This window comes from Propithecus coquereli, unplaced genomic scaffold (genome assembly GCF_000956105.1).
Source record: "Propithecus coquereli isolate 6110/MARCELLA unplaced genomic scaffold, Pcoq_1.0 Scaffold71, whole genome shotgun sequence".
Lineage (NCBI taxonomy): Eukaryota > Metazoa > Chordata > Mammalia > Primates > Indriidae > Propithecus > Propithecus coquereli.
Window position 1 is genome coordinate 538,762 of NW_012153174.1, and position 21,511 is coordinate 560,272.

The 21,511-nt window shown below is 39.2% G+C and overlaps 1 protein-coding gene across 1 annotated transcript in view; it reads right to left on the minus strand.

The window, feature by feature from the left end:
* Window positions 1-21,511, minus strand: part of CLVS1 (clavesin 1) — a 204,583-nt gene that overhangs the window by 108,497 nt on the left and 74,575 nt on the right. Inside the window, exon 3 of the mRNA XM_012661437.1 lies at window positions 17,393-17,567. Within this exon, the coding sequence (XP_012516891.1) occupies window positions 17,393-17,567 (175 nt within the window). The remainder of the gene's footprint in view (window positions 1-17,392; window positions 17,568-21,511) is intronic.

Genomic DNA, 21,511 nt, shown 5'->3' on the forward strand with positions numbered 1-21,511 from the left:
CCTTTGTACTGTTGAGCAAATCAGTTTGATTCTTGATTTAAAGTTTGTATAAGAAGGTGCTTATACAAAGAGTAGTTCCTGGGCCAGCAACATCAGCATCATCTGCAAGTTTGCTAGAAATGCAGATTCTCAGACCCCACCCCAAGCCCTACAGAATCAGAAACTCTGTCAGGGGGAGTAACAATCTTTTTAAAAACTAAATTTTATTAATTTATTTTTAATTGATAAATAATTATGTGTATATATGGAGTACAATATTATGCTTTGATCTATGTATTCATTGCAGAAAGATTCAATCAAGCTAATTAACATATCTATCACCTCCTCAGTTTATCATTTTTTGTGGTAAGGATGTTAAAAATCTATGCTTTTAGCATTTTTGAAATATACAATACATCATTATTATTATTAACTGTGGTCACCATATAGTTCAATAGATCACTAAAACTTATTCCTCCTGTCTAACTGAAACTTTGTACCCTTTGATCAATGTCTTCCCTTTCCCTATCCCCGCAGCCTCTGGTGACTACCTTTCTACTGTCTGTTTCTATGAGATTGACTTTTGAGATTCCACATATAAGTGAGTTCAACAGTATTTATTTTTCTGTGCCAGGATTATTTCATTTAACATAAGGTCTTTGAATTCCAATCATGTTGTCTCAAGTGACAGAATTTTCTTCTTTTTAAGGCTGTATAGTATTTCATTGTGTATGTATACCATATACATGATAAGGGGCAATATCTAAAATATATAAGGAACTCAAGCAACTCAACAGCAAGAAAAAATGTAACCTGATTAAAAAATGGGCAAAGAATCTGAACAGCTATTTCTCAAAAGAAGAAATATAAATGGCCAACAGATATATGAAAACATGTATAATCATCAGAAAAATACCAATTAAAACCACAATGAGATATCATCTCACACCTGTTATAATAGAATGGCTGTAATAAAAAAGATGAATGATAACTAGTGTTGGTGAGACTATGAAGCAAAGGGAATCCTTGTACACTGTAGGTAATAATGTAAACTGGTATAGCCATTATGAAAAACAATATGGAGGTTCCTCAAAAAACTGAAAATTAGAACTATCATATGATTCAGCAATGGGTATATTTCCAAAGGAACTGAAATCTGTATGCCAAAGAGACAGCTGCACTCTCCTATTCATTTCAGTATTATTCACAATAGCCAAGATATGGAAACAACCTAAGCACCCATCAACAAATGAATGAATAAAATAATGTGATATATATACACAATGGAACACTATACATACATCTTTTTTGTCTTTAAAACTCTTCTGTAGATTCTGAAAGATGCTATAACATTTGAGTCCCTTTGATATACACCATCCCAAAGTCTTATGTCTTTTAGACATAAAATGGAGGGACTTAGAAGAGCTTAAGGGAAGAAAAGTTTACCAAGAATTAGAATACCTAGAGAAAGTCTTCCAGGGAGAGGAGGGTCCATCTAGTGATATGCGATCATACTTACCATAAGTGATGGATAAGATTTTAAGAGGAAAAAGGGTAGTGGGATTAGCAACATCACAGGCTGAGGTACTAGTGGGAATGCAGAGATGGGAATTTTATAATTTATTTGTAATCAGGAAATTAGGCAACTGGAGCAGGGAAGGGGGCAGTGTTGGGCAGCACTGGTAAGTAAACTTGGATGAGTGGAGTAGGGCAGCTCTTAAATATTGAATACTAGGTTTATGCTTAGAGTTGATTATTTCCCTATGTATCTATTATACTTGGGATTAACAGAATTATTATATGCAGCAAATTTTTTAAAGAAAGATGTTATACATAAGGCACCCAATTTTTAATAAACTCAAGGAAATGTAAGTATTATAGAATAAAACCACAAGAACAATAAAAAAATTGAACTTTGTACCAAAGTACTCAACACTAACGTGCTCTGACCCGAGAAAAGTATTGCAGAATGTTCTCATGCTTTCCATACATCAAGATGTCATTTTCTTCCTTGCTTCCGCCTCGACTCTTCTATAGATTCTCTTTCAGAACTGACTGCACCTTTCTAAAGTCTTAAAAATCACTTTAATGCTCTTATTTTTCCAAGAATATCTTAATTAAAACCTTGTTTAGTTAATGGAAAAAGTTATTCATACTTTCTTCCAAATCTTTAATAAGTCCACAGATTAGGGTATTGGGGATTACTCCTCTCAACTAATGACTTTTCAGTTGAGCTGACATTAGCTTAATCTTCTTGGTTGTTTCACATTGTTCATACCCTCTGCTAAACATCTTTAAATTACTGAAATCCAGTCTATTATTAAAGCAGGACAAATCATCTTTATGACTACATACTTTAGAATTCCTCAACAATGAAACGTCTTTTCCAAACTCTTTAACCCAGCTTTTGGGCCCTACAATAACTGTCCTGTGTCTGGCTGACCCATCTCAGTTTTCCTTTTCTCACAGGTAGCCCCAAAGAAACGCCAAGCTAATCTTCCTCCCGTCCTGGGACTAGGACCAGCTTGGCCCTCCACCTATGCCTGTTAGAAATTCTGGCACATGGTAAATTGAATGTGTAGCTGTTGAATTGAAGTGAGTCTCATCTCCTCATCCTTTGCCAATTCACGTTACTCATAAAAATTGGCTGACATTTCTTACAGAAGGTATTCAATGAATAACTCTAGCTCTGGCATCACTGTCCTTCTTAATAGGTCCTCAGCATTGATTTATCTGCCTTCTAAAGTGCATTTCAGGATGCATTATCCAATAACTGGAATTAGGGTGAATGAAAACACACAGAGAAACAATTAAGTTAGATTCCTTCCCCACATCTTTTCAAATGTAAATTCCAGATAGATTAAAATGTTAAATTTAAAAAGATCTAAGTGTAGAGGGAAAAGCCAATGAATTCTGTATAACATTTGGGATAAAGACTTTCTAAGTCTTAGCAAAAACAGTTTAACAGACTTGATCATATAAACTTTTTAACTGCTTTAAATAAGAACAGCAAAATAAACACTATTCATTGCAAATGCAAGTTGTGAAAAAATATTTGGGATATGAGATAAAATGTTAATTTCCTTAAGGAACAAAAATCTCTCACAAATTAGTAATAAAACAAGATTTTAAAACCCAAATCCAAAAATGGCTGAAGTACGTTAATAGGCAATACACAGAAAAGAGAACACAGATGTCTAATAAACACATGGAAAATTGTTCCACCTCACTAGCAATCAAAGTAATCAAAGCAAATTAAGCCAAAAAGATGTTGTGTGGTGTAGGCATTGTGGAGAGGTTACAAATGAAAAAGACTGATATTGATTCTACCAATCCATGAGCAAGGTAGGTTTTTCCATCTGTTTACATCTTCTACAATTTCTTTTTTTAGTGTTTCGTAGTTCTCCCTGTATAAGTCTCTTACGTCCTTCGTTAAATATATTCCTAGATATTTAATTTTCATTGAGGCTACTGTAAAAGGAATTGCATTTTTTATTTGATCTGCTTGATTGTTGTTGGCATATATGAATGCCTCAGATTTGTGTGTATTGATTTTGTAGCCTGAGACTTTGCTGAATTCATTTATCAGTTCTAGGAGTCTCTTAGATGAGTCTTTGGGGTTTTCTAGATATAATATCATATCATCGGCAAAGAGCGAGAGTTTGATCTCGTCTGACCCCATTTGGACACCCTAATATCCCTCTCTTGCCTAATTGCTGTGGCGAGGATTTCGAGCACTATGTTGAATAGAAGTGGAGATAGAGGGCAGCCTTGTCTGGTTCCGGTTCTAAGTGGGAATGGTTTCAATTTTTCCCCATTCAATATGATATTGGCAGTGGGTTTGTCATAGATGGACTTGATAATTTTAAGGAATGAGCCGTCTATGCCTATTTTGATGAGAGTTTTTATCATAAAGGTGTGTTGGACTTTGTCAAATGCTTTTTCTGCATCTATCGAAAGAATCATATGGTCTTTGTTCTTGCTTTTATTTATGTGGCGAATTGCATTTATAGATTTGCGTATGTTAAACCAGCCTTGCATCCCTGGAATAAAGCCCACCTGGTCATGGTGAATTATTTTTTTGATGTGCTGCTGAATTCTATTTGCTAAAATTTTGTTGAGGATTTTTGCAGCTATATTCATGAGGGATATTGGTCTATAGTTTTCTTTTTTTGTTGTCTCCTTTCCTGGCTTTGGTATCAAGGTGATATTGGCTTCGTAGAATGAGTTAGGAAGGATGCCATCTTTCTCAATATTGTGGAATAATCTTATTTTTGACACCCAGTGTCGGTATCAACCTTCCGTAGAACATCTTCAAGATGCATTTCACCTCTAGAAGTTTATCCTAAGAAATTAATTCGTGTCGCCGAAAATTTAGCTAAAGAGTTAGTCATGTTATCATTTTATACAATACTGACACAGTTGGGAACAATCTAAACATTGAACAGTTGGGAATTGGTTAATGCGTTATCATACAATTAAACAATGGAATGCTATGCAGTCATTGTAAATGATGTTGAAGGACTCCAAAGCTGTTCACTGTAAAATGAAAAGAGAAGATGCCCATGTTTAAAATGTTTATTTCTAGTAGGGTTGTGTGTAATTTGCACTTTCTTATTTTTATTTACCAGTATTACCAGTATTTAAAAAAATAACTTTTTGTAGTGAGCACGTGTAATGAACTCCCAGGAGTGGAGACTTTGGAGCTGAAGCTGAGTTTAGACAATGTTGTAGATTTCAGCTGCGGAAGGTGCTTAGCATCTGTTGTTCTTCCATCTTGGGGAATCTAAAAGGCAAGGCTTCCAAGGGCTCTCTCTTGATCATGTGGAAACTATTGTCACTATAAAATAGCTATTTTCACTCTCATAAAACCTCAGATAATTAATAACTTCTGGAGCTCCTAAGATATACAAGTGACTAGGGATTGTAAAATTTTTTATATCATAACTATTTTAGATGAAAATCTCTCTAATGTTTTACACATTTCCATGATGTCTTCAGTAATGTCTGTTGAATGTGACTGAGACTCTTCCAGATAGCTCAGGATCATGGGTGCACACATCATCTCAGAATCTATCCCCTGCTGGTGCTCTCCGAGCTACCACAGCATGTTAACCTCTCTATTAAATGACCTCAATCATGGTGCTTCCTAGTTTCAGTAGTAAAATTTTATGTTATTTGTGTTTGTTCCCTGGATGTCAGCTGTGATTTCTTGATATAGTCTATATGCTAATGTGGATTAGCCTCTCAACCGAATTCTTGTTTGAGACTTCTAATATGTGGTAAGCTTGGAAACCACATGCCCAAATCAACAAGAATGATGTGTAAAATGACAATAAACAGGCTCTATGTGACAGTTTGAGGGATTTTCCTAAGAATGAAGTGTGTATATTATGTTATATGAAATTAACCAGGAACAGAAAGTTAAACACTGCATGTTCTCATTCACATGCAGAAGCTGAAAAAAAAAGTTGATTGAAATGAAAAGTAGAACAGAGGATACTAGAGCCTGGGCAGAGTAAGGGGAAGGGAGAGACAGGGAGAGATTGGTTAAAGGCTAAAAACCTACAGCTAGATAGGATGAATAAGTTCTAGTGTCCTATAGCACCATAGGGTGACATAGTTAACAATAGTATATATTTTCAAATAGTCAGAAGAGAGGATATTGAATGTTTTCAACACAAAGTAATGATAGACGTTTGAGATGATGGATATATTAATTACCCTGATCTGATCACTATACATTGTATGTATTGAAGCATCACTATATACCTCTTAAATATGTACAGTTATTATGTCAACTAAAAAAATAATCATAAAGATATAACAGAAAAAAAGAGTAAAATGCGTAAGCCTAATGCACCAATTTTGTAAGAGTCATTTGGTGCTGCATATTCTATAAGATGCAATAGCTGTATAATTAAATTCCACAAAGACAATGTGCTATTGCATTTCTTAGCCTCAAAATTTCCAAAAATAATTTTATTTATTAAATTTCAAACATAGATATTAATAGTTTTAGAACTTTTATGAAAATAGTGCAGACAGATATGACACCAAAGTTGTCATACCACAAAAGAACGAATCATTGGCTCAGACAGGAGCACCTGAACATAGGCAGTAAGTCACTTCTTTTTTTTCTATAAATTAAACCATACTCTGGCAACACTAATCTATGGTTTTGAAAGTCAAGATAGTGGCTACCTTTGGGATCATTACTGGTACCCAGCACCTCTGGCTCATAGGTACTATTCTTTTTTGATCTGCATTTGGTCTCTTAGATGCTTTAATCTTCTGAAAATTCACTGAGCTATGCACTGATGATTTGGGTCATTCTCCAGATATATCTTACGCATCAAAAAAAAGTTTATTACACAAAAGTTAGGTTCTCCTAAGTATAAAAATACGAAACTGCACTTCAAAATTTTGTCTTTGGGCTAAAAGAGCTTAACAATTCTTGTTGGTTTCTTAGGAACAAATGCTCTCCCTTGGGAAAAATGAACTACACTTTACCGCCTATTTATTCTAACAAAGTATACTTTCTCCCATGAACACAACAAAAAGTCTGGGGTCTTTAGTTGGCCTCCATGGCAACTAAAATTTTGTTAGGAATTGATGTTTGATCGATTGTGTCTATCAATTTTTCTCATATTTTTATTTTGAAGTGATGATCTGTTGCTTTGCTGCTCTGCTTAGTCAAGGGTTTTTGGAAGGATCAAATAAAATACTGTCTGTGAAAGTCATCTAAGAGCCAGGCTAATATCTACCATCACCACTATCATCATCATCATCATCGCCTCCATCATCATGATCATAATCATTATCGTCATCATCATGTTTGTTCATTTTTAACCTAGAGAATATGAGCTTCTTTGAGGTGTTTGTCACTCCCTATGGTTGTTTTCCTTATTTCTTATTTCATGAACACTAGACTATCTCCCGAGCTAGAAATGCTCAGGTTAGGGACAGCCGATGTATAGCAGGCTTGCCCATCCACCATCTGTGGCGAAAGCAAACCTCACAAATCAACCCCAGCGTTCTTTTTGCTGAGCACGGAGTTGGCTTCAGAATTCCTCTCAACTCTGCATTCTAATTGTTTAGATTTGGTATGTGAGAGCAAACCTATTTCCCATCCCTGACCTAGGCATTTAGGCTATTTGTATAGAGGTAGAATTACAGATTCACAGCATTAGGTGGCAAGAAAAGTTGTAAGGAATTATGTAGACCAGCGTTATCAAGTGTGGTCCCTGGACCACCAGCAGCATCACCTGGGAAATTGTTGGAAATGCAAATTCTCACCCCCCCACACACCTCCAACCTACTGAATCAGACATTCTAAGGTTGGAACCCTGTATTCAAGGTTTTAACAAGTCCTCCCATGATTCTGGGAGTGATAAAGTTTGAGAACAATTGCTCTGGTCCAACCCCCTCAGTTTTTACTGATGAAGAATCTTAGGTCTACCTTAGGTGTTAAGAAATTTCCCCTTGTTTATCCATGGAATTAAGTTGTCAAACAGAAATAAGACCCAGCTTTCGAATTCCCAGGTGCTATACTGATTGGACAGCAAGTAGAAAGCTGCAAGAAAATGTCCCTCTAATGATCTGCCTTAAGTTTCTAAGTGGAAATTCCTGTTGTTGCCCAGCATCTTTTCGGGGCCACCCCTCCAACGTTCTTTGTCTCTGTGGTTCATGTGTAGAATTTTGGGCGAGTTCACAATCTCATCTGGCCAGAGCACCCCTCAATCGCCTGCCTCCTGCCAAGAATGTAGACAGTGGAGGTCACTTATACCTGCAACTAACTATCAGTCTTCCTTTTCACCTGGTAGAAAAATTCTGTCTGACAATGAAGTCAGTAGCGGGAAAAGTATGACTGAGAGACGGATGGAGAGAGAAAGAGTGAGCTCTCATGACATCATTGTGACTTCAGCTCCAGGTCTAACCAAGCCTGGAGGATAGAGTAGCTCTGAACTGATCAGTTATGTATACCCCCTCTCACAACTTTTATTTGTTTGTTTTGCTTGAGCCTGGTTTGAGCTGGTTTTCTATTCCTTAAAACCAAAGAATTCTGATTGACTCTTTTGCAAGGGACATTATTTTAATAACCATGGTTTAATCACTGGAGAGTGTGGGTTGTGCAGGGCAAGGATTTCCACAGGTTTCTTTCCAACAGGGGGCCTTTCAAGAATGCCAAATACTACCTAACTCTGATGCTAGATCTCATAGGACACTGACAGGACTAGAAATTTGTAATAGTCTATATTTCTGCTAATGTATTACATAATATATTCAGAAGATAGTCCCTGTACAGCCATGCCACACTTCATGTCATAATCATGAGATGCAGAGATCTTTTCTTTGTTGCATTGACAAATATTAACCTGGAACTAAACAATTCACAAAGATCAATCATTTGTCAAGACCAATCTTCCACAGCTGTGTGAAGGCCCTTACTATTAGTTTATTAAGCATGAAATGTCCGATTTCCTTAACTACTTAGTTTGACAGTTGATATCTCTGACATTTCACTTGACACTTCTTGTTTTATTTTTATTATGAAAGTACATCCTCAGTCTTTCAAACACATGTTTTGGCTTGTGATTATCTTTCAAAATTTTTGTAGATCAATTTGTATGGAACCATGGATAAGTAAAAAATTTGTGTTATTTTCAAATATGAGTTCCATTGTGGAACCAATGCAGCACAGACAGTTTGAAATATCAACAAAGTGTTTGGGAAGGATGTGGCTAATGAACACAAAGTACATCGATGGTTTGAGAACTTCTGTTCTGGTGATTTTAATCTTGAAAATGAGCCACGTGGGTGAACTGAGACCAAGGAGGATAATGATGAGCTGAAAGCTGTAGAGGAAGGGGATCCATCTCAACCTATGCGTGAATTGGCAGCAAGGTTTGATGTTACTATTTCAACAATATTGGACCATTTAAAACAAATTGGCAAGGTAAAGAAGCTGGATAGATGGGTACCACATGAATTAAATGAGTGTCAGAAGAGAAATCATCTCAAAGTTTGCCTTTCTTTGCTGTCACAACATAAAGGTGAAACATTTCTACACCATACTGTGATATGTGATGAAAAATGGATTCTTTTTGACAATTGTAAGCTTTCGACACAATGGTTGGATAAAGATGAAGTCCAAAACTGAATATTCATCTAAAACAGCTAATGGTGTCCATTTGGTGGTCCAGCGCTGGTATTATCCACTACATCTTCATGAAACCTAGTCAGTCCATTACAGCAGATGTCTACTGCCACCAGTTGGATGAAATGGTGAGGATGCTTGTGATTAAGCAGCCAAGATGAATCAGTAGAGACAGCCTAATCCTCTTGCAAGACAACACTTGACCACATGTCGCACAAACAATGCTGCTCAAACTACAGAAGCTGGACTTGGAAACTCTCTATCATCCACCGTCTTCACCATACCTTGCACCAACTGACTGCTGCTTCTTCCAGGCTTTGGATGCCTTCTTGCAAGGAAAAATATTCAATTCTCAACAAGCTGTGGAAAATGCCTTTCACAATTTCATCACCATTCACTCTCCGGGCTTCTTTGCTGCTGGCATAAACAAGCCACCGTTAAGATGGCAAAACTGTATGGATAATTTAGGTACATACTTTGATGAATTGTACTGCTTCTTGCATGAGATACAATAAACTACACTTTTGATTTGAAATCCAACATTTCATATTTAATGACCTTTCCTCTGGTGAAGGTCTTGTCAGCAGAAAAGTAAGATGGAATGCTGCTTTCACTGCTATCTTCCTGCTCCTTCTCTGGTTCCCACTGTGCCCTGACCCCCTGTGGTCCATGGACACAATTCTTCACAGAGTTACCTTCCTTTCGCCACCTCCCTCCTCAGCCGAAAGCTCTCTAAAGGCACCCCTACCACTGCACTGCGATTGAGATTGATTTCCTACTTGAAGTCCTCCTCCCTTATTTCTGTCCTGATTCTTCTTGCAGCCCCCGCCCCCATGGCCCCTTTCTCCATTGTGGGCTGCTTCTCATCTGACTTGTTCAGTGTATGTTCATGTGGGTTCTTTCCTCAATCACTGCTTCTCACTCCTTAGTTTTTCCTGAACAATCTTTTCTTTCTTACGATTTTAAATACCACCAAATCTATGGATCTAGCCTAGACCTCTCCCCTCGGCTCAGATTTAATATAAATAATTAAGATATCCCACAGGATCTTAAGCTCAACACCTCTAATACTCAAATAATGCTCCTTACCTCCCACACCTGCCTCTTCTTGTCTGCACCATCTCACTGGTTATCACCACCATCCGCGGGCACCTTAGCTGCGTACCTGACCTTCCTCCTTAACTCTTCTGCCACCACTTCCCACATATCCAAACCCCAAGCTTCCTATTTGGCTGTTGAATCCCTTTTATCACAACTATTTTAGATTCTTATCATTTGTTATTGAATTATTACAGTTGTCCTGTAATTGGTTTCCCTGCCTTTCAACCTTCCCTGCTCATAGCCACCAAATTAATCCCACATGACATATATATAGATATATATATATATGTGTCGCCATCTTGCTTCCATGTGTTCAGTGGCTCCCTATGTCTGCAGAAAGAGACTAAGCTCCGTAGCATGGCACATGAGCACACCAGCTCCTTGTCTGGCACTTACTTGTGCATGCCAGGAAAATGAAATTAATTCTGTTTCTCTCTCTTATTGAGCTCTGTCTCTGTTTCTTTGCCTATGTTTGTCTATGTCTTCACTGCCTGAAATTTCTCCCACTGTGTCTTCCTTTGTCTATTCCCCACTCATCTAAGACTCAGTAGAGGTGTGGCCTCGCTCAGAGTGCCATTCCTGACTCCTCGTGGATAGATTGGATTCCTCCTCTGGGGTTTTATTAACTGGGTACATATCTCCCCTTCTGTACATGGTTTTCATCATTTCTTTACAGGCCTGCTTCTGCTTTGAACGTTGACCTTCCTGAGGGCAGGGACTGTGTCTTTTTACCTTTGTGACTACCTGGTCCTGAATGGGTGAATCAGAGGACTGGCTAGGTTTATAACAACAAGAGTCTGGAAACACCACTTATCAAAAGTATGCCGGAGATAGACCTATTTAATTGGAACTATTTTAAATGGGCCATACTGATCTTGCCATCAGGATCACCAGAGTGTCATTAGCCCTAATTATCTTCCTGAGTTTAATTGATACTTAACAAGGTAGAGCATTAGAGGAGATATTTTATTCCTCTAATAGTTCCATAATAACATATTGCACTGTTGCAAGTTCAAAATTACAGCTTTGTGACCTGAAAAAGTACAACATAGTTTGCCTAGAGGAAGTGCTTTTCAAGTATACCTGGAGTGTTCAGAAAACTTGAATTAAAAACTTCTTGATCAAAAAACTAAAATAAAATAAAAACTTCTTGACAAAACACAAATATCTTTTTCCTTCAATCTGTTCCTATGTAATATTCTTTAATACATAAAAACTGTACAGATCAATAAAAGGCGCTGTGTTACTGCTGAAGAGTACTATAGGATGAAAGAGGTGAGTTTCAGCCCCACCATTCACCTAATCGCCGAGGCACCGGGAGTGGATTCATCCCTGACAGTCAGGTGATAATGAAAATGATCACACCACACAAATAGAAGGAAGAAGCACCTCAAGTGCCACTGTATGGGCAGGTGGCACCAAACCCAGCCCTAAGTCACTACCTATGGTGAGCAGCAATAAGGAACTCTCTTGTTTAGGGCCCATGAACAGACTGGTGAGGTCTAGTTTTCAGAGATCCAAACTTACGGAGCTGGGGCAGTGGACAGCAAGTTCATAGAAATGGGTGCATTAGAGCCACAGGGCCCACGGACAAGGGCCGGCCTCTCCATTCTTTCAATAACATTCTAGCATTCAGTAGGCACTGGCTATGTCCCAGGCACTTCTTATGTACTATTTGATTTCCACCATAGACCTACGGGGTGGGTGCTGTTATCACACCACATTTTACAGACGAGGAAACTGAGACCTAGAGAGTGAATGACTTGCCTGAGGTCTGTAAGTGGCCAGATCCAGGACTGAGGCCCAGATAGTGGACTCTGCTCTCACCCACACCAATGTGTGATTAGTACCAGCAGCATTAGCATCACCTGGAAGCCTTTTTAAAGCATACATTTTTGGGCTCTGATCCAGATTTATAGAATCAGAAACTCTGGGAGTGGGGTCTAGCCAAGTGGGTTGAAACAAGCCCTCGTGTGCTTGAGGTCAAGATTCATTGCATTCCGCTGTAATACCGCGTGTGAGAGTGGTGCTTCTTAAACTCTAATGTGCACACAGATCACCTGGAGCATCCGTTGAAATGCAGCTTCTGACTCTGTAGGTCTGGGGCAGGGCCTGAGAACCTGCATTTCCAACCAGCTCCTGGTGCTGCTGATATTGCTGGTTTCTGGACATTTTAAGAAGGAAGGCCTTAGAATGTTCGTTCTCTGCTGTACCCCTGTTTAGAAGACCGCCTTGACCCATGTTTTATGCAGGATGAATACATCCTGAGTCAGTAGTCTGCACATCTGAGTCATGGACTGTAGAGCCAGTGTGAAACCACCACTCACTTGAAATGCACCTGCCCAACCTGCCCCTCCAAATTTCTAATCACAGCATGATCTATTCATTTGCATTTAGAAACTGTCACATTACCCACAGATGTGACAGACTTTTAAGTGCTCTAATCTTTTGAGTAAATATGGCACTTTGGATTCTTCAAGAGTGGATGAATACATCACATATTTTGGCAAAGGGGGTGAAGAGGTAGGCTGTGGGAAGGGAAACAGAGAGAATGAGCCAAGGCCTGAAAGGGTGTAACAAAAAGAGATGCTAAGGAAGTAGACAATTTGCAGTTGGCCAATCCTCTGAGCATTGCTCCAGATTTCTTCCCACCAGGGTTAAGAGTTGGAAAATCATCATTAGAGTTAAGGAAAAACAAAGACTAGAAAAAGCAATGGAACCTACTTTTCCACTGGAGTGCCTCAAAGCTGTTGGGAGAATTTGAATCCAAGTTGATATAAATATTATAAAAAAAATCTTTGACAGAAAAAAAGGTCATGCAATAAACCTCGAATGAGGAATTAATGAACTGATGAAGTGTGCAGATTGGCTGGAGAGTAATGTCATGCACATGGAAACGAGGGGGGAAATAAAAAGAGAGAGACCGCTTTCTACATCTCCTCTGATGAGTGAAAAACAGGCTTCTCTAAACCCAAGCAAATATCTGGGCCCTTAAAAGAATCAAATATTTCGTAAATAGTCTACAGGACACAAGGTTGTAGTTTTTTCTGAGCAAAACACTTCAGCACAGTAAGCTCTTAAGTGTCTGGTTGGCTGAACATTGATAAACATCGTGTGTTGGTTGTAATAGTTGGGCCTCAGTGATTTACAAGAAGTAATTCCAAAAATTGATTTTGGACATGTTACAAAGTTCAAGAGCAGGACTTCAGCATGTGCTTCAGTCTGTCAGAAACTGTGAATAATGCTGAGCTGTATTAAAATGGTGGCATAAATATTCCTTTACGTTTGATTATAATTTAAACAAATTGTAATGAACAGATAACAATGACTCTTTTAGACATTATTGACCACATTCAAAAATCAAATGGCTCAGGGAAAGTAAATGACTTCCAAGTATTCTCAAAATCAGTATTTTAACTAAAGTCTTCTGAACTAGTATTCATGGAATACTTATGTAACCGGGACAACTTAACATTCTGAACAGTGACATTTCCTCAAAGTGTTGCCCTAAAGGGAGGAATATATGGTACATATGCTATTAGCATTTCATGACCGGCTGATACAGGGTAACTTTTGATGTAAAAATGTGACGATCCCTTTAAGAGTAATTATTATAATAACTCATTAATTCAGCCCATGATCAAAGTTCTGCGTGCATGCCAGTTTTTTGATGATTGTTGTCAGAGGCAGTATAATTACTTTTTAAAGCACAGAAATATAACTTGTAGACCCAAATCACATGTTCCTCGACCAGTGCCCACCAGCTCTACATTATCTGGTGTCACCTCCCCTTTGGGGTTAATTGGGAATGTGCATAACCAAGAAAAAGCAGTTATTTATCCTGATTCAGAATAAGGAAAACCCCTTGATATTACATTGCAGGAAATTCCAAACATCTTTTGCTTACTGCAGATGCTCTGATACACTGCCCAGCCCCTGCGGATACTGCCAGGAAAAAGTCTTCAGATAACAGCTCCCTTGGGGGCTGCAGGCTGAAAAGAATGTTGTCCAAGTTGACAGCCCCTTCTCAGGACAGCCAGCACACAGAGAAGAACAATGTGGGAACGTAAAGGCCCAGACCTTTGACCCCACTTGGGAATTACTCCTAAGGGTCAGCTGGCTTCAGAAGGCCTGAGGCCTTCGTTGGAAATGACGGAATCCTAGCTTAACTTCTCCTGCTGAACTTCCTTCCATAGGTTCCCTTTTCCCTGTGCCAGTCTGAAGATCACTCCCCCAGTAGATCTCCTGCATGTTCGTCTCTGTGTCAGAGTCTGCCCTGCAGAGAACCCAGCCTGCAACAGTCAGTAATCCAAGGTCTCCTTGAACGACTGTCTTTATAGAACTAAGAACCAAGGTGATAGGACTAAAGCTCGGGGGTCTGGAACCAGGATGTGATGGAAGGTACAGGATTGACCAAAACTGACCTTAAATCCTCACTGCTTGAACTAGCTGGGATAGCTCCCACCACCTTCTCTTAGCAGGAATTGTATTACCTCTCTGTGTTGGGGGGAAGGAGGCTTTCATACCCTAAGGCCCCAAATTCTCCAGGGGTTCAGGAGTAGGTAATCCTAGACAAATCCTATAAGTAGCTGAGAACTCCAAACCAGATGGCCTCGCACCAAATTGGTCTATTATTCCCCCTGACAAGGCCACTATCTCTCACCTACCCTGCAAAAGGCAGGACAGCAGAGAGAGCAAGTTCACTGCACTGGAACATAGATTTCCCTTCCCTGTGGTCTCCCACAGGTCCAGCAGACACCCTGGCCTCTTCAAGCCTCTCTCAGGGTGCATGGGAGGAAGGAAGAGAGTAGCTTTTCTTCTCTCACTGATACTGGCTTTGTGTAGCTTTTCCATTCTCTACTGAAGTCTGCCTGTGGTGTTGTGGAATTTATCTTGAACCTTCATGGCTAAACAATGGAGACTTGTATGGGACCTTCCTTGCCCAACACTCGTGACCATGAAGGGATGAACCCTGCTTAGTGGCAATTATGGCTTTTTCAAGACATCAGAAGATTTAATGGCCACCTGGAGATGGAGCCAACAATCTCTGCCATGAAGAAAGGTCACTGGGAGAGCCAGCGGTAGGTTGATTACGGCATCTAAATGTCCCCAAAGCCAGAAAGAGGACAGCCTGGAGTGCGAAGCTGCCAGTGGCTGGCCAGAGCAGGCTACCCACTGTAAGGCAAGAGCAGACATGTCTGTAGTAACCTCGAGAGCTTCGTCAGCACAGCCAAGACAAACCAAAAGCAACGGATGGGGGCATCTAGGGATGGGGCATCCTAGATGGAAGAGCTGCACCCCAGCTCAGCTTCCCTGGGACCATGGGCTTCCTTCCCCAGTAGGAGGGCTATTCCTTAACCAGAGCTATAGGACACTGTGGGATTCATCGTGCACCCTGGCACATGATAAGGAAAGACCCAGATGGGACCTACCTTGCCCCACAAAAGGTCCTCTAGTATTTCTCCCAAGAATAGCTTGCATTTATGTATAGCCTTACCTTTTAAAACACACTCGCCATGCGTACCTCCATAAGACCCACATCAGCCTAGTGAGGTTGACAAGGGACATATTATGTAATCCACACATTGTCAGGAAGAAAAATTGGGACACGGGGTTGGACAAAGGACATTGTCCTTCCTGATTTATGAAAAAAATCTTATAAAGGCCTAGAACTTGAATCACAACTACTTACACATGTAACGAATTATCTTTTTTTAAAGAAGATAAGATTACATGAAGCTTGTACAGAAATTCCTAGAAATATAGTCAGCATAATTATAGGGCATGAAATAAATCTTGAAGCTTACTTTAAAACTCTGTTTGATAAAAGCTTTAAGGAGAGAGAGAGAGGAGATGTTCAGGGGCTTAGATGAGGGGAGGCTGGAGAAAAGGAGTTAGAGCTGAAAGGAAGTGACTGACAGAAAAGTACATAGAAGTCTACGATTGGGATATTAAGGCAAGGCAGGATGCTCCGTGTGGTCTGTTCATGCAAACACAACTTTACAAATGTACCCCAAATACACTGCACGATGAAGCCACCCAGGACAATGTGGCCTTCCTGGAACAATGTACACTTGCTGTTCCTCTTCTGAAATGCCTGTCTACTTCTCCTCCTCTGAAAAATGGGAAATCATCTAATAAAATAAGATCCAGTCAATAGACACATGTTTATCAGAGGTCCACTAGGTGTGAAATATTTGTTGAGGTCCAAATATGAATAAACCATAGTTTAAGAAACAAACCCAACAATTACCACACTAAAGTATGATGGGTGATTGAAATGGTTCCTAGTCTTGCCCTTTGAGGAACACGTGTTATGACTGCTTGATCTGAGAATTATCCAATATCCATATTTTGCTGCGTACATAGCTGCATATAACTTCCATCTATTGGGAGAGAGGGCCACTCCATTGATTCAATCTTTCAATGAAATTATGAAGGGACATGAGTTTCATTTATGCTGATTCTGAATCTCACCAACCTATGCCCTTAATTTTGTACTGTAACACCGTGTCACCAGGAAGCTAAGCAGCATGGTCTCTCTGAGTTAGTTACATTTATAGAATCATCGACCCTTACAAAGTAGAAGGAACCCTAGAGATTGACCATGCTAACCTTCATGTAGCACAAAAACCCCTTCTCCAAAATCCTGACAACTGCTCACACAAACAGGAGGTACTTTTATCTGCTTCCTTTGTTTGCACCAAAATGATGCACTTAAGCACATTACACTCTGGAAAGCCATGATCCACAGGGTGCATTTCTGGGCGCAGAAATGCTTCTGGAAACCCTGGAAAGCCCCATGCCACCTCTACATAGGACATGCTCATAAAGCAGATGTTTCTTAGTTTTAATTTTTGTGAGCTCTCAGATGGATTAAGCCAAACATCTCTGAGCTTTGTTCATTATATCTACAGTAGGTAATTTGTGCCTGTGATAACAGTAATTTGGAGTTATTAATGAAAATGAAAGCTAATTAAAAAAAGACAAACATCTAAACTCAGGCTGAGGTAAAAAGGCAGAGTACTCACAGATGAATTTTATTCCAGTTTCCTTTTCCCATTCTGAAAAATAAATATTACTTTGATTGCAACAATAAGAAGAAAGTACACTGTTTCACGCAGTCTTGTATTATACAATCATTGAACATACCTGCAGCCCTTCGATGGCCAGTTTAAGTATTGAAGGTGTCAGTTTGGAGGCTTGTTTGAAGGAAAAATTACTCCAGTCTATAATTAAAATGAAGCCATTTATCTGAAGCTCTGGGTCTTCAATAAGGACTTCCAATGACAGCAATATGGCACGGAGGATGTCTGTGAAGGAGTTCCTGTGGCCAGAGCAGAAAGGAGAGCTGTGTGTGAATATTAGCATGGGATAGCACATTGTGTGCAACCGCGCTGGCCTCTGCATGCCACCACTCTATGAGTCCAGCCTGCAGGGTCACACTGGCGTCCTGTGCCCAGAAGGACTAAAAATACATTTCCTAAACTTCACAGGAACAATGCTTCAAGACTTGCAGGATGGACTCCACCCTTTGATCTGACCTCACTAACACCCCAAACTTAATGAGATGCTGCTCTTCTGTTTTCCCATGACTTCCACCACAGCACTGATTGCATTTTGTTGAAACCATCCCTGACTCATTCCTCTTCCTCGCAGAGCTCTGATGTCCTTGAGGGTGGGGACCGGACCATAATCATAATTACGGTCCCGGTACCAAGGTGTTCAATGAATCATTGCTGAACAAATGAGGTGAGACCTCAATCGGAGGTATTTATTTTGATTAAACCTCTTTTGTTTCTTTTGTATGTTTAAAGTCTTGCTAAAAATGTAAAAACATTCATGCAATTAATGTTATTTTTTAGCTTCAATTCATTGATAGGGAATAATAAGGCAGGAAGAATAGCTTATTTTCATTGAAGGTTTACAGAGTGTGATTTGGGAGGGAAATCGCTTTGAGTACATCAGTAACTATGACAACAGGCAGAGCTGAATACAAACTAGAGTGGCAGCCCTCTGGTGTTGTGTGTTTTCCTCCACATCCTGTATCCCCATTCACCACTGGATTGTGGTTTTAAATAATTTTCAAACATGAAGAAATGTTGGCATATTCACTCCTCTATTTCACTAAGAAAATTATCTGAGTTATAAATCTAAGATCTTAAAAGGTTTCTAAATTCAGTGTTTTCCTTTGCTGAGTAGGAAAATACAAGCTTGGATGGCAAGTAATGGAAAATCTATTTCTCCCTTCAGGATTTTAATAAAATCAGAAGCTAAATCAGTGTGAAATGATCAAATTCTTGAGCATTCCAATCTGGTTCAAATTCTAACCAAGCCTAAGGACTGCAGATTAGAAATAAGAAAATCTGTGATCGAACAGTAAGCCAGTAATAATTTATTGAATGCATGTTATGAGCTCAGTGTTGTGTTTCATGCTCGAAGTTATAAATTAGAATATCATATTTCTACTTCCAAAGAGGCCTTAATTTAGTAGGGGTGGGAAATTACCAACATGAGTTGAGAGGGATCAATAACATTTGAGTAATCAGGGAAAAGTTTATGAAGGGATGAAGATTTGGGATAAGTCTGAGGAGTGGACAGAATTTGATGGATGATTGGGAAAAGTGGAAGCAAGATTTTTCAGGACAAAGGAATGACACAAATGAAAAATAAAGATATACAGCTCATTCTCTTTCTGTGTGGTTCCTCTTACTAAAAATTATTTCCTAATATCAAGCTAAATTTTTCCTACCCCATGAGAATGTAAATTAGTGCAACCACTACAGAGAACAGTATGGCGGTTCCTCAAAAAACTAAATATAGAACTACCATATGACCAGCAATCCCACTGCTGGGTATATATCCAAAGTAGGGGAATTTAGCATATCAAAAAGATATCTACATTCCCACATTTATTGCAGCACTATTTACAATAGCCAAGATTTAAATCAACTTAAGTGTCCCTCAGTCGATGAATGGATAGATAAACTGTGGTACATATACACTATGGAATATTATATAGCCACAAAAAAGAATGAAATCCTGCCATTTGCAACAACAAGGATGGAACTGGAGAACATTATGATAAGTGAAATAAGCCCAGCACAGAAGGACAAATCTTGCATGTTCTCACTTAGGTAGGAGCTATATAATAAAAACAATTGATCTCATTCAGACAGAGAGAGTAGAATGATGGTTACCAGAGGCTGGGAAGGGTAGCAAGGAGAGAGGGATAAAGTGATACGGATGGTTAATGGCTGCAAAAATATAGTTAGACAGTTAGATTGAATGAACAACATTTGATAGCACAATAAAGTGACTATAATCAACAATAAGTTAGGGTATACTTTAAAATAACTAAAAGAGTAGAATTGGTATGTTCCTAACACAAAGAAATGATAAATACCTGAGGTGATGGATACCCCAATTACCCTGATTTGATTAATACAAATTGTATGCCTGCATCAAAACATCACATGTACCTATAAAGACATACAAATATTGTGTACCCATAATAATTAAAAATAAAAAAATTAAAAATAAATAAAATTTTTCTACCCCAAATCCACACAATGGTAATAGTTCTGCTGTATAGAAAAAAAACTTCATGTATTCCTCCTACACCACACACTTTCAACTATCTAAACTCAATGGTGGTCATGACACCCAATATAATCTCTAGATTAAAAAAAAAGTTATTAGCGACTTTAACCATTTCTCACAGGAAATGGTTCTTATCATTACTGGTTTCCTTCAGACATGTTCCGTTTTTATTTTTAGAAATGTCCTATTCCTGTTAGCTTAGGTAAGTTTTCATTGAGGCTGTTTTTGTTTTTGTGTTTGCATTCACATCAAAGCAATGATCCAAAGGCCCAAGTCTTTTTCAGACATACAGCTTTGTATCGGAAAGAAACATTGATTTAAATGGAGCATGGGACCAACGATCATGAGTTTGGACAATTCCAAGTGGAAATATGGAGATGCCTACTGGTTAACTGGAAATGATCGTCAGGGCGTCAGCAAGTCAGAGCCTGGATGGATGCGCATTCTCAGGAAGAGCACACACACGGAGAAAAGCAGGACGGAAAGGCTGAGCCTTAGGTAAAGTCCACACATAGCACTGAGGCTGAAGAAGGAAGCATTAAAGAAATAATAAAAGGAGAGAAGATCAAGGTAGTATTGTGTTAAAAAAAAAAAAGAAGAGACTGTTTAAAGAAGCAAGGACATAATAGATTGCATTACTGCATTACTGGCCCCAATGCTTCCTTATCCTTCATCCACACGCTCACTATGGCCTCACTGAGGACACAGTGTATTTTCTGTCCCTTGCCCATGTGACTTGCTTTGACTAATGGCATGTGGACAGATATGACAGGGTGCCAATTCCAAGCCTAGTTCTTAAGAGAGGGCACATGTTACAACTTGTTCTCCGGAACTTCTGCCATTGCCATGGTAAAAACTTGCCACAGCCAGCTGGGAAGGGTGACAGACACAGACCAGTGACTCCCAGCTAGCTGGCAGGTCTTCCTTACAAGCAGAGCCACCTGACTGAACCCAGCCTAGAAAAACTGCAGCTACCCTGCAGATTATGAGCGGTAATAAACAATTGCTTTATTAAGCCATTGAGTTTTGAGGTGGTTTGTTACACAGAAATAGCCATCCAATACTAAAGGGTAGTTAACAAAGACAAATGCAAGAGAAAGATCAGGAGAATAAGGAAGGAGAAAGGACCATGGCCTTTGACAGGTACTCTTTGGTGAATTTCAAGAGAGTACTTTTATTAATAGTTGAATGGTGAAGATGGAAATCATAAATTATTATACAAAGACCTTTAGTAAATGACTTAATCTCTACCTCATTTTACTCCTTTAAATAAGAGATAACCCTTCTTCCCATTACATATCTACTCGTATCCACTTCCAAGAGAAGGCATTGAATTCTGCCTGGAAACCATTCTATGCATGTTGGGGACCAGAATCTTATTGTAGGACAGACACTGGCAGTGGAGGAAACGTTAGATTCATGGGGTGATCCCAGGAGAAAAGTAAAAGGATGATGGACTTCATTACAGTTTCTGAATGTTCGAATGCTTCACTTTTCCAGAGGAACTAGGTGGGCAGGAAAGAGTCAAATGGACTTTGTCTGTAGTCATGAGTCTCCACCCCTCTTGAGGAGTGTGAACCTATCTCTTACTTTGGCTGCAATCATTACCTTCATTTCCTTAGTTCTTGGCTTCCTCGTACGAATTTACTCATCATTTTCCTCTTCCCT